Source organism: Monodelphis domestica, chromosome 1, assembly GCF_027887165.1.
Source record: "Monodelphis domestica isolate mMonDom1 chromosome 1, mMonDom1.pri, whole genome shotgun sequence".
Lineage (NCBI taxonomy): Eukaryota > Metazoa > Chordata > Mammalia > Didelphimorphia > Didelphidae > Monodelphis > Monodelphis domestica.
Window position 1 is genome coordinate 125,553,868 of NC_077227.1, and position 14,802 is coordinate 125,568,669.

The 14,802-nt window shown below is 37.3% G+C and overlaps 1 protein-coding gene across 1 annotated transcript in view; it reads left to right on the forward strand.

The window, feature by feature from the left end:
- RASGRF1 (Ras protein specific guanine nucleotide releasing factor 1) overlaps positions 1–13,807 on the forward strand; it is a 215,860-nt gene extending 202,053 nt beyond the window's left edge. The window contains exons 25-27 of the mRNA XM_001368395.4: positions 3,978–4,095; positions 5,306–5,374; positions 12,462–13,807. Of these exons, the coding sequence (XP_001368432.2) occupies positions 3,978–4,095; positions 5,306–5,374; positions 12,462–12,554 (280 nt within the window). The 3' untranslated portion in view covers positions 12,555–13,807. The remainder of the gene's footprint in view (positions 1–3,977; positions 4,096–5,305; positions 5,375–12,461) is intronic.
- The last annotated feature ends 995 nt before the right edge of the window (positions 13,808–14,802 follow it).

The window sequence follows — 14,802 nt, forward strand, 5'->3', positions numbered from 1 at the left end:
GTTCTCTCCAGCTCACTGAAATGTAGATTGGGACCCTACATTTTTTCCCTCTTGAGGAAGAGAACTTTTGGTCCAAGCTTTCAATTTTCTTAAAAATTAGATTCCAGAAGTCATTTATTATTAAAAAAAAAAAGCATAGTCTTAGCCTTGTGGTATGGATATAACTATGTAAATTAAAAGAAAAAATAACAGAACATTCCCCCCAAATTATGTATTTTAATATGTATCTTATCCTTTGTATGCATCAATACAAAGTAAACCTGAGCAAATATCTGTCTTAAAGAAGGGGAAGAAAGAAAATATAGAGCACAAACAGATTAAGTGACTTGCCTAATACCTAGAATCCTCCTGACTCTTCATAGAGTATTAAACTTCTGTTGTGATTCATTCTACCTGCAGAAAATAAGCACTACTTTCTCAGCAAAATAGTAAAAATTCTGCCATTAATGGAGCGATCTAGCATGGAATAGTGCTGGGAATGATGGGAATAATGGGAATGTAATGATGGGAAAAAATTCTCAGACCCAGAGTATGACCCAAAATTCAATGAGGATTTTCCCCAAAAATTTCTTCTCATTTGTACCTCTTCCAGAATGTCTAATATCCCAGACAAGATTTACTTCTTTTATATCCTCATATTCTTTCATGGTATATATCCCAAGTCAGTTTTAGGGCCTATATAGATTTTTTTTCATTTATAATTTCCAAGAGATTCCCCCTTTGCCTAACAGAAGAGGCCTTCCCTGATCATTCTCCCCAGTGAGCAAATCCTTTTCCGAATATATCATAATTTTAAATTTAATATAAAACTAATCCATATCCTTAATGGCATATCTTTAAGGCACCGATTTCTTGGGGATTTATCTACTCCCAAGCACTCTAGCAATCCCTCAGCAGTCATATATGTGTTTCAGTATTTTTAATTATATATCTACTTTACATGTTATTTATAATCATGTGAGTCCTTGTATATGTTTTTCCCTTGTTTCCCTAGTTATATTGTAACCTCCAGAAGACTGTTCTTCTTTGTTTTGTAATACCTCAGAGTCTCCAGCAGAGGGTCTGGCATACAAACGGATTTCAAAATCTGATGGTAAATCCATCCCAGCATCACATCTAGATATTGTCCCCTAAACAGAGCAAACTAAATAAAATAGAAATAGAAATCCAGTTGTTATCTTGCTCCTGGTATATATGGCCACATCATGCCCTCGACCCTGCTTTGTGATTTTCAGTCAAATATATGGATAGAGGACCCCCTGGGACCTTCAGAGAGAGTCTACAATTTCTAATCATTCCTATTCAGTCTGGACTCATGTTACCTTCTGATCTTTCTTCTGTTGGAGAGTTGTGGGCTGAAAAATTAAAGAAAGACTACTGAAATTTCAGGATTGATTATGATTGAAAAATGGGAGGTAGAAGTTGGTACTCTAAGATCCTCGAGATTGCAGTTACTAGCGTTTCTTTCTTGCTACTCTTCAAAACCTCCCCCAAGTATTATTGTGGCAAAATTCTCCTCCCAAGCACTTGTGTGTTTTTGTTTATTTCTGTTTGGGAGCCACAAGCAGAGATAGACTGCTAATGAAACAAGAGAAAGCAGCTCACACTAATAGAACACTTGGTGGCTTTATATTGTGATTTCTGTCCAGTGATTATAGAATTTTAGAGCTAAGAGAGACCTTAGAAATCATCCAGTCAGACCTTGCATTTGACTGTATGGCATGGTGGGAAAACACTGATTAGGAGTCAGAGAAGAGCTAGGTAAAAACCCTACGATCTTTCAAACTGCATGACCCTGGACAAATCATTTAATTTCTCTGGGCCTCAGTTTGTTTTGGGTTTTTTAGTTTTTTGGTTTTTTTATCTGTAAGAGAAGGAGCATCAGACTAGATTATTTCTAAAGTTTGTTTTTTTTCCAATTTGGAAATTCTCTATTTCTCCTTCCCAGATGAAGGAACTATGCCATAGAGAAATGAAAGAAGTTGCCCAAGGACATTCAGACAGAACTAGGACCAGAAGCCAAGTCTCTTGGCTCCTTGTCCAGTGAACTTTCCACTCAATTACTATCTCCACCATTGCCTGCCTTTTTCTTACAATGAGCCAGGAAATCTAGTTTCAAGTGGCCCTTGGCAAGCTATGCAATTGACAGGAAAATGGTTTTAATGAAAGGGTAAAGTTGGCAGGGGTAAGCTGGTAACGAGTCTAGACTGTATTACATGTAATTGTATGTGTGATGTTTCCATTGTACTTTGCTTCTTTTCAGTTTCTCTCCACAAGTGCTCCATACTGTGCTGAATGAATAGGATTCAAATCACTTTTAAAAACTGGAAAAGTGCCTCCTTCTTCCCATTAGCCTGTGTGTTTGCCTCTTTACTATCCCCCGGGGATCTTATTGTACATCCTAATTATTATTTTCTCTCCAATTGTCTGTGTCATGTTGTGCTTTGGCTGCCATTATGCCAAGCCTTGGTTTGTACGCTAACTTGACAAGAAGGATGCAGGGTGCTTGCAGGAGTTCTATTGAATAAACATTTAATGATATACTGAAAGTCTAAAAATAAACAAAGCTTTCATCCTCATAATAATTCCTTTGTGCTCACCCAGGATAAGCAAATAGATAGGTATAGATGATAAATAGTGATTCATAGATGATAGATAGATATAAATGGTACATAGATTATTAATAGAGATAAATAAAATAGATGGTATATATGTGATTGTTTGGTAGATATAGATAATAAATTGAAGGTACACAGGTGAGAGAGAGAGAGAGAGAGAAAAAAAATTTATTAAGAACCTACAATGTGCCAGGACCATCAAGAAAACTCAAAAGTATTTTGTAGTCTCTCCAACACTTTCTTAATAAGGAAACAATAGTAATTCCTCTTTTACAAAGGAAAGAGCCATTGGAAAAGAAAGAAAAACTGTGTGACATGCTTCAGCATTTTAATAGCTTAACAAATGTGCCCACCTAAATCCTAATCTATTTGGTTTTTGATCACCTAATAAACAAAAGGATCTGAGAGAGCATGCAGCAGCCAGTGTGAATTCTCTGAAGAGTTCAAAGACTGTTAAATATATGCTAAATACTACCTTAAATGAAGAGAACTCTGATGGGGTGGGACATTTTTTAAAAAGCAATAAAAGATACCACCCCTACCACCAGTAATGGAGTAGATACAAAAATAAAAGTACATATTTCTATCAGCACAAGTAACAAAATCATGCATATGGCAGAATGTACCTCATCACATGTAAATTAATAGGAATGGAAGATTCTAAAGAAATTTGGGGAATGGCATAGGGTAGTCAGATGAGGCTAGTCTGGAAGAATTTCATTAAAAAAGATTTTAAGGTGAGTCTTTGGCAGGGTTTGATGGAGGGAAAGGAACTCTGAATAGAAAAAGTGAGATGTTTAATGATTAAGACACAAGAAGCAAAGAGGGAACAGAGAAGTGTTTGCTTCCTGGACCAATGAAAATAGGTCTAGTTACAGTGGGAAATAACTGGAGATTAAAGAAAAACAATTTCTACAATGTCTTACAAGCCCTGCTGGGATTATTATTTGGATTGAAAGGCTGGAGGTAATTGAAACTGTCAGATCCTAAGAAGGGGCTTATTAACATCATCTAGCTAATTCTTATCACCACTAAAGCAGATTATGTAAGGAAGTTTATTTCTGTTTACTGATGGGCAAACTGAGGCCTCTATGATAAAAGAGATTTGCCTCAGGTCCCTTGTCAGGCAAATAAAGTGCCAAACCCTAAATCTGAAGCCTCCAAATATTTGATTCCATGCACTAGAATTTTATACAAACTATCTTTGGTACCTAAAAAACAATTAGTTGAGTACCTCATGGAAGATTATTTTTAAAAATGGAACATAAAAGTGCATGCAAGGCAGATATAGCCCTAGGGTGGGGGGGTTGTGTTTGTGTGTTTTAATGAAAAACCTGTTTTATACCATTTGCTTTGAAGTTGTGACCCACCTTGTGTTCCATATCTTGGAATGTACCTCACTGATCTGGCATTCATAGAAGAAGGAACACCCAATTATACAGAGGATGGCCTGGTAAACTTCTCCAAAATGAGGATGGTGAGTTTTTAATGTTTATATCTAAGGGAAGTCAAGAGCTAGGAGCGAAGTATTGATTCCAGAAACAGGACATCCCTTCTGGCCTTTGGCTGAGTGATATGCAGCTTACTGATATGAATGACACCCAACTAAGTCACCAGTGGAAGGGGTGGAAAGGTTGAGTTGTAGGTGGTTGGACACACAGTCAGCAGAAAATGCACAAAGCCTCCAGAGAGTCTATGGCCAATTGTGTAGGAATAAAGGTTCTACTTGTCATATATGACCAATCAGGAGTTATTCCCCATTTTCTACATGTTCCACAAAATGCCATAGGGCTTGATCCTTTACAAGGATCCCCCAGTGCACAAGGAAAACTTTGCAATAAAAGTAAAACTCATCAGCTATTCAGAGCTGATCATACAATTTAGTGACTCATTTGTTCAATTTGATAAAAAATATTTCTTTACCTTGGGAATGATCAGTTCTAATTTTGACTAATTTAATCAGCCAGAAGGACAAAATAATGTTTACCATTCCTTAGCCACCTTCTTTAAAAACTACAAAAATATTCTCTTCAATTCCACCAACCTTTATTCAATAGGCTACTTACTATGTGGAAGACCCTGTGGGACTAAGCATAATGCAAAGATAAAATGAAACTCCCTGTCCTCAAGGAGCTTACTTCCTACTTGGAGAAAACAATATATAAACAACTGAGTATATGCTGAGTAAATACAAAGCAATTTGGTTGGAGGAAGAAATACTTCCAAAACTGGGAAGATCAGGAAATTCATCTTTGTGCCCTGTTAAACCCTTAACTATTGTTTGGGACTCTCCTATGAACAGCCATCTTATATAAATCAATGTTTACATGAATAGTAGATAGCTAGCGTCTCTAAAATACACTGCAGCCAAAGGATTCCATTTCTGCTGGATCCGAATATAACCAGTATAATATCCTATCAAGGCCATTAAAATGAAGCTTTTGCCTCCACAGAGAGCATTAACATACTTATAGAGATTTGACCCGTAGTGGATTTCCCTCAGAAGCAGGCTGCCAGTCTAAAGACCGCCATTACCTGCTATGATCTTCAAAGCTGTGAAATGTCTCAAATATTTGTATGTTACATGGACTGACACCCAACTCAGCTGTTGAATTCCATTTTACTTTTTTCTCCACTAACACAGCAAAAAACCTTTTTTTCAAAATTCTTTTTTTTTATCATTATAGATATCCCATATTATCAGAGAGATCCGTCAATTTCAGCAAACGGCCTACAAAATAGAACACCAGGCAAAGGTACATTTTCATAACTTGCATTTGGAAGTGGGGGGAGGGGAAGGTTGGTTACATGACATGATGACCAGAACAACAATCTTGGATTCAAAAGAATTTGAGTCCGAATCTTTCCCCTGACAAGTCCCACCTATGTGACCACGAGCGAGTCATGAATCATTCAGTGTCCCAGACAACTAGGACTATAAGTTACAAATGACTATCTCACCTGGATCTCTGTTCCCTATACTGATGAAACCATGGATTGGGATCAGAAAAGTATTTCTTAGTTACCTTTAAAGTCATACCTTAGTCTTAACAACCTCAGGCTCGGTGGCCATACAGAATATCAATGAAAATAAGCTATAAAAGTAAGCTTTGGCCAAAGCTCAAATGAGCACTGTGCCTTAAAGAAAAAGAAAATGGGGGATGGGGGAGGCAGCTGGGTAGCTCAGTGGATTGAGAGTCAGGCCTAGAGACAGGAGGTCCTAGGTTCAAATCTGACCTCAGACACTTCCCACTGTGTGACCCTGGGCAAATCACTTGACCCTCATTGCCTAGCCCTTTACCACTCTTCTGCCTTGGAATCAAAACATTGTATTGATTACAAGATGGAAAGTATGGGTTTAAAAAAAAAGTTGATTGGAAGCCAACTCATAAAAATGTTCTACATATTTTTATTTTATTCTTTTCTATGTTCTGCTTTTATAAAAAACCAACAGGTAACAGGGCAAAAGTCTAATAGATTTTAGTTTAAAGTGTACCTTCTGTGATCCATGCTACATCACCCTTCCAACAGAATAATATTCCAAGCCAATTTAATTCACTTCCACAAACATTTATCAAGTACCTACTGTGTGCCAGGCCAAAAACAAACATGAAAAGAAAACTGATCCTGGCCTCAAGTTTATATTGTGATGAGCAATGAATAGAGTGCCAGATCTGGAGTTAGGAGGACCTGAATTAAAATATGACTTCAGATACTTCCTAGCTGTGTGACCCTGGACAATTCACTTATCCCCATTTTCCTAGCCCTTGCCACCCTATCTAGAGTTGTTACTAAGACTGAAAGTAAAGGTTTTTAAAACGTTTACATTATAGTGAAGGAATGCAACTTGTAGAGATAAACAGATAAAGATAAAAATTACCTACAAAATAATGTTGGGGGAGGAGTGAGAAGATTCATAACTGGGGAAATCAAAAAAGTTGTCTTGTAAGAGACAGTATTTGAGCGAAGTCTTGACCCAGAAGTACCACAAGATGCTAAATTATCAGAAATTAGATTATAATTATATAATTATAATTATAATTTACTTAAATAGAAAGCACAGTACCTTGTAAAGATTTTTAACAATAAGGGGTAAGACAAAAATGACTTTCCAATTTAGCCTCATTTCAAAAGTTTAATCAACAGATCATTCCAAGGATCGCAGTGATTCAAACTATCCCATGTCTACATTTCCTTTGACTTCCCTATTTGTTTGTTTGTTTTTTATCTGAATCTCTATTCATGAGAATTCTGATTATATTTTTGCTCAGGATTGGTGCCTGTGCAATAAAGCGGTGTCTGTTTTATAACTACTATCTCCATTACAGAAGAATGATTAACAAATTCATTCATTAGGGATATATTTGCATTTTAAAATAAATCATGAACATTTATTAGCTTAAGTAATCAAATCAAGTTACAAATCAACAAATCATTACTCGGCTCCTGTTACACATAAGGCAGTGTGTGAGACACTAAGAACCTATATTACATTAGTAAATATTCATGCATGACGATGTGAGCCGATCCTAGGCCCTTGCTTATGGAATTTCAGCATCTTTGTGGATGATGACCTACTAATTTTATTCTCTACTGATGACCGATGATGGATTTAAATGAGAAGAGGACAGGCTAATAAAGTAATTGCTTAGATTTTATCACTGAAATCACTAACCACCTCTAATTTGGTTATATATTGCTTTCATTTCTGAAATGTTTAAGATTTCAGTGGTTTACAGTGAATAATAACCATAATTCTGATCTGACTTATTCAATAATTGAAAGGGTTATATTCTCACCATCTATAAAAGATTGACATATTTCTTTTTTTTTTTAACCCTTACCTTCTGTCTCGAAATTAATACCATGTATTGGTTCCAAGGCAAAAGAATGGTAAGGGCTAGGCAATGGGGGTCAAGTGACTTGCCTAAGGTCACACAGCTAAGGAGTGTCTGAGGCCAGATTTTAACCCAAGACCTCCCATCTCTGGGCCTGGCACTCAATCCACTGAGCCACCCAGCTACCCCCTTTGACCTGTATTTCTGACAGATTTGGGTTCTCTTCAGATCTTTTTATATAAATCCTTTTATTGTAGAGACTTTTTATTTTTTCAAATAATTGGATAAATCAAATTGCCCTATCCTATAGCATCTCAGAGTGGCTAAAATATAATCTCATGCCCTGGGGTTACTATTCCAAATCCCTACTCCCAAAGGTGCTTTGGGAGGAAAAGCCCATGAAAGTGTTTCCTCTGAAGGAATGTTAATCAATATAAATTAGTCAGCCAGACTTAATTAGCTTTTAGAAAGAGTTATTTACTTAATAATAGCAGTTGGTACAAAACATCACCCAAAAATGCCATAGTCAACAACTAGGCCATTGGGTTCCAGGATAAAGTGGGCATGCTATATGTGGCAAAGAGTTTGCCTAGAGCTGGAAGTCCATTTCTTCCGTCGGTGGGGCACTCATGAAGTTCTCCTGAGGCATCGTGCAGCTGAGCTCTTTGTAGAGTTTTCAAGCTGCCTTTCTTCAGTGTGTCTAGTTTGTCCTTGACTCACTTCCACCAGTCGCTGCTGACTCTGGGACATCCCCAGGATGATGATGAGAAGTCCAAATCTTCCAACCCTGTGAATGAATGAACTTGTCCTCTAGTCAAGTGATTCCCTCTCAGAGTATTGACTGGACTGCTCTCTACTCTACCTGACAAATGTTCCACAGTATCTGAACTGGCTTACTGTTTTATAGAAAATCTACAGGGTGTAATCAGATTTCTTCAGCATGATTACAATGACTTTCAAGAACTCCTTTATCCTCTTTTAATGCCTTTGATTAATTGATCTAACAATTGATTCAAGAGAGGTTAAGATAGATAATTTGGTGGTGTATGGTGATTAATTGATTCAATCAAAAAGTCTGGGTGACCCCCACACTTACATTAGAAATTGGTAAAGTAATTCTTGCAGAGTCACTAACTAATGTTTCTAAGAACTCATGGAAAATAAAAGTCCCTAGCCTGAAAAGAGGTAAATTTAAAACACATCTTTTTAAAATGTAAAAACAGATAAGACCAATGGCCATAAACCTATCATTTTACTTGAATTAAGAGTCTTTGTCTCCAAAACAACAGCCAGCTCATTCATGACCAAAAGATTTTGTGGGCTCCATTTTTTTCTCTTCAAAATGTATTTATTCTTTACATTAAAATACCCAGCTAATTCCCTCCTCTCTCCCTATTAGATAAGGCATTATTTGGGGAAAAGATGTGTTAATATATAAAATTATGCCTTAAAATTATTACATATTTCTACTTATCAGTTCTTTCTCTGGAGAAGAGTAGTGGGCCCCCTTTTTTATTCCTTCTGGTCTTTCCTTTGCCCATGTTTAGCCTATCACAGGGATTGATACTTCAAAATTTCTTCTCTATAGACTCTAGAGCAGCAAGTCATATCTAATAGAACTGAATGAATCTTTCATAAAGTCATAATATTTTAGATCCATAAAGACTTTAGGAATTATTGAGTTGAGAAGCCCTTATTTTATAGATGAAAGCAAAAAAAAAAAAGGTTTTATTTAAGTTTAGGAAATTAAAAAGAAAGGTTGCACATAGTCTCCCAACCAGTTAATGACATAATCAGGATTAGAATCTAGAACACTTTGCCACATACAAAATTGCCAGCTTCAAATTAGTTTCTAAAACTTAATCATCAATGGCACTGGCTCTTTCGTCCATTTGACATTGACATTTCAGGGCTTTCCCATGCTTTCAAGGAAACCAGTTACCACATCTATTGGTAGAAGAGATGGGGAATGAAGATTATTAATGAACTTGTTAGAATTCTCAATAAAAGTGCCTAGAGGGGGCAGCTAGGTGGCTCAGGGGATTGAGAGCTAGGTCTAGCAACAGGAGTTTGCTCTTCTGCCTTGGAACCCATACACAGTATTGATTCTAAGATGGAAGGTAAAGGTTTTTTAAAGTAAATAAAATTAAAGTGTCTAGAAGAAATGGATTTCTGAATATCTAGATTATTTTAGGTGGAATTATGAACCCTTCTAGGAAAGTCCTGATTCCCTAGGACAGTGATAAAGATCCTTTTAGAGACTGAATGCCCAAACTGCAACCCTCACCACAGAGCTCTATGAGGCTCCTTAGTGAAGTCCCAATAAGAGGGTTTTTTAATTTTTCCCCATTCCATCCTGAGGAATTGGGTGCTCTCCAAGGCCTGGAGTTTTGTTTTTTGGGGGGTAGGGGCAGGAATTGGAGGGTAACTAAGACCTTTGCTCTGCTGTATAATCCAAGACAAAGTTTGGGGCTAATTTCTTTTGCCTCCCTCTTCTACCAACCCTGTTCAGAAAAATGTTGGGCCTCTTGGCTAGAAGGCTGGGTACCTGAAACGATCTCCTGGCCTCATCTTCATTTACGTATAAATCTGCCTCATTATAGTTGTGTAAGAGTACATCAGTTACAACAACAAGAAATATAGTTTTCAAAACAGATTATCTATTTATTACATAGTCCTGCACATTGGCCATGTCTACAAGATCTGATGTGCAATAGAGAAGGGGAGGAATCGAGAAGTTGGGAAAGAATGGGGAGACAGAGCATGTCCCAGGAACCTATTGGCCTTAGCCCTCTTGTCCTGCCCCTGGTAGACCAGAGTCCCTCCTAGGGCCTCTCTCAACAAGCTGGGTCCTAGAACGGGATGAGGTCAGGAAGGTTTGTTCCCTCTGAAGACGAAGATCCTTCCCTGTCCTCTTCTTTCTCCTCCCCATTCTTTCCTCTCCCCCAGGGAAGTTGATCTCTTGGATTCTTTAAAAAAAAAAATACTTAAGCATTTCTATCCCTCTCTAAAGCCAGGGATCAGATTTATAGTCAGAGAAAGGTTTCTTCTGCCCTTCTTAAAGTTCTACAGAACTTGTGTTCGAATCCACACACACATTTCACAGAGCTGCCAAATACAGATGAGCTGAGGATTTCTTTTGAGCTGCAATTGGAGATGGGCTCCTTACCAGAAATTGGAGCTCTCTGTCTTCCTCATTTCCACTGAAAAATAGAATTAGTTTCATTCCAAAATCTCTCTGGTTTTTGTGTTGGTTTTATAGATATATAGATAGAGATAGATAGATAGATAGATAGATAGATAGATAGATAGATAGATAGATAGATGGATGGATAGATAGATAGATAGATAGATAGATAGATAGATAGATAGATAGATAGATGGATGGATGGATAGATAGATAGATAGATAGATAGATAGATAGATAGATAGATAGATAGATGGATGGATAGATAGATAGATAGATAGATAGATAGATAGATAGATAGATAGATAGATAGATAGATAGATATCTGCATGCAAATCGTGGTCATCTGAAATCCCTGCTGTCATGGGATGGTAAAAAGAGCCCCCCAGCATTCAAACAGAGCACTTCTGGGCCATTCTTGACACCATGAGTGCCACTCTTGCCAGTGCGCTCCCTCCGCCCGTGGGAGGATATTGAGCCGACGATCCTGTGGGGAGCCTTCTGCTCTTGAGGTTGAAGGAGAGTTTATGTAGGATTTGTTTTCATCCAACCATTATCACTCACCTGGCAGACAAGCTCCATTTGGCCAAGAGCCAGTTTGCCCAGGCTCCACCTCACTATGTTGAGCTGCAAAGGAGAGGGTTCCATTAGCAAATGGTCAATAAACATTTATTCCTAATAATAATAGTAGCTAATGCTTATGTGGTGCTCACCAGGTGCCAGGCACTGTGCTAAGTGCATTACAATTATTATCTCATTTGCTCCTCACAACAACCCTGGGAGGTGGGTGCTGTTATTATCCCCATTTTACAGAAGGTAAGTGACTTGACCCAAGCTACATAACTAGTAAGCGTCTAAGGCTGGACTGAAACTCAGATCCCCCTGACTCCAGAGCCAGTGTTCTATCCACTTCTCCACAGACACTGTGCTAAATGGTAGGAATGAAAGAAAGGCATAAATATGGTCCCTGCCAGCTCCCTGGGGAGGATGCCCATAGAAAGGCAAGCCCTGGGAAAAAGGAATAAGGGCCAGCATCAATGAGTATATTTGACCTGGATGAAAGGGACAAAAGAGGCAGGAATTGCTAGTGTTTGTTTTGTGCCCTTTTGGGGTCTGAGCAAAGTAGGGAGTGAGAAGAATTTCGATGCGAGTATGAGGATAAAGAAGAAAGCATGCCAAAAGAAGGAAGAGGGGATTTACAGAAGAGAGAATGTGGAAGTTTGGGCTTCAGTGCTCCCACCCACAAACTTCACAATCTCCCTACAGTAAAAGAAAAACAATCTGAAGTTTATAAGATGAAGATGTTCGAGGAGATCCTGGAACTGTTGGGAGATCAAGAACTCCATTCCTCCCACCCCAGAGCTAATCCCAACATATTACAAACAAATTTGCCTCAAGAAAAGGCAACTTTTCAGACCATGCTAGAAACCTTTCTTTAGAGAAAAATGTCATGAAGGAGCTGAGACCTTCAACTTCTAAATTCTTTTAAAGTACATAGACTTCAGAACTGCCACCAAAATATCCTTTTACATCTTCATCCTTCGGTAATTAAACTTTTTTTCTTTAAGCATTAACATTTAAACTCTAAATCGTAGGACCTGAAGACAGCTTTTTCAAAATTTTTATCTTATTCAATTCACTGTTTTCCTATTTTGTTTGATTACTACTATTGTAAAAGTACTGTCTCCTACTGGGTTGTTTATTTTTTCACAGAAAATGTATAGTATTTCTGCTCTATTGTGGGTTTGAATAGGCTTTTGTGGGCTAGCTTACAAATCTAAACCACCCAGTTAGAGGATTGCCATTTCATTTTTTCAGGTAACACAATATTTACTGGACCAATCTTTTGTAATGGATGAAGAAAGCCTTTATGAATCCTCTCTACGAATAGAACCCAAATTGCCAACCTGAAGAGCAGACCAGGGAACCGCAGCTAAAGTGTATACATCCTATATGATAATGTACATACTTGTTTTGTTTCTCTTGGACACCCTAGATTTTCTTCTCAGTATGTGCTTCTCAAATGAAATAAAATCATTATTGTTCTTAGATTATTACAGTAGGACTGGAATACAAATTTTTGCACTGTTTAAGATTTCACAGCCCAACACTGTTTCCTGCAGTGCATATTTCTTTCAAACACCTATATTATCCTTTTCTTTTCTTCTCATGCTTCCTCCTCAAAAGAGGGAAAATGAACCAGTGTATAAGAAACCCTGCGCACTAATAATTGCTTCTTTTTTCCCCAGCTCAGATCCCTGTGGTTCTGATGGGTTAGCAATTCAGGCGCTTACCGGCATATTTTACCTAGTTGTTATAAATGGAGAAAACACACATATATGCATTTACACACCTTTTGAAATCAAATCATTTTAAAAAATATATATTCCTGCTGGCAGTGATGTAATTCCAAAAGCAAATTTCAGCAAAAAAAAAAAATCCGCTGTTACCAAGAGTTCCTATCACTAAATAATCTTGATGGAACAGAATAGTATAAGCTAGAATTCATCACACTTTAAGAAGACCGCTATCTCGTCTGATACCATATCACTCATTTTTCTATTAATATAAGATAGCATGAATCACAGTTTAAATGAACTGATTGAGGTTCTATACCTTTGTGAGGAAAACTACCATTGGTGTAACTTACACAATCCATTATTTTTGTAGATTGTTGCCCAGAGTTCATTTATAGTAGGGAACACGCAAAAAATATGTAACTTTTAATATTTCAGCTACATAACAATCATTACAGGCTTATGTTGAGATGCTCTAAATCTGTATACCTTGTGATAATTGGTACCATAATGTAGAGTTAGAAAAATAATTATCAAGTGTTTTTATTGCATATACTGTAATCCTGTCTAAATACCTTCTAGCAGGAATATAGTAATGTAGTGCTTATTCTGTGAATACTACCATGTATTTTTTACATTGTACAGTATATAAAACACAATTTAACTTCAAAGTGGCAGGCATGTTCCACTAAAACAAACAGAAGACTTTTGCTGTAAGCAATACCTAGTGGTATGAGAATTCTATTTCAAGTCCTAAAATATTTCAACTTACAGCTTGTTTGGAAAAAAAACAAAATTTCCATTTTTGTAAAAATATATGTTTCCTGATTACCTCTTGCTAATAAACCTATTCTATCTCAGGGTGAACAATGAGTTTAGACGTGTTTATCCTGGACTTTTTCTTTCCCATTCAGTTCAACTCAAGCTTTCTTTAACACCTTCTGTGAGCCTGGCATTGGGCAAGGTACTGTGAGGTATACCAACTATATGACATTGTCCCTTCCCTGAACGAATTCTCAGTCTTGCTGGGGGAAATAAGGCATACATAAATAATAAGTAAATAACACCAGAGGACAGTAGATATGTGTGTCTGTTATGAGCCAGAGAGGTTGACACCTTGCTTTGCTTAAGTGTCAGCTACGCTTCTAAAAGATGAGCAAATATTTGCCATTAGGTAGAGAAGATGGGTCAGGCTAGTTTATAAGTAGTCATCCTTGAAACTCGGGCAAAAGGACACAGAAAGCAGATAATCTGGCAGCCAAATTGGGAGCCTAAAGTACTATTAGAGTACCAAAAGCCCAGGAAATACAGGTGCCAAGAGAACTGTTGCAGTGACCTATAAGGTGTTATTTTTTTCATTCATTTATTCAACAAATATTTATTGAAAGCAAACTATGAGCAAGGTGCTGTCTCAGGTGCCCAGGAGTCAAGAGAGGTACAGAAGAACATACATTCCATACCCTAAATGAGCCCCTAGAACCACAGAGAAGATAAGATATTTATAAAAACATTTAATAAAAAGTAGCCTGTGATAAGATCCAGCTAGATGATAGTCCACAAATATTTATTTAGGTGCTTACTATGTGACAGGTATTGTGCTAAACATCAATGATAGGAAAAAAGCAAAAAAAAAAAAACAGTCCCTGCCTTCAAGGATCATACATTCTACTAGGAGAGACAACATGTAAATAACTAGTACATGGAAGATATATACACAGTAGACAAAAGTATACCAAGCTTTTCTGACTAAGGTGATCGGCCATTATATCTAATCCAAGCTGATCTTCCTGTTAGAGAAGATAAAAAGACTTCTCTTTTAATTCTATTTGTTATAACTTAGTAGAGAGTATCAATGGTCTTGA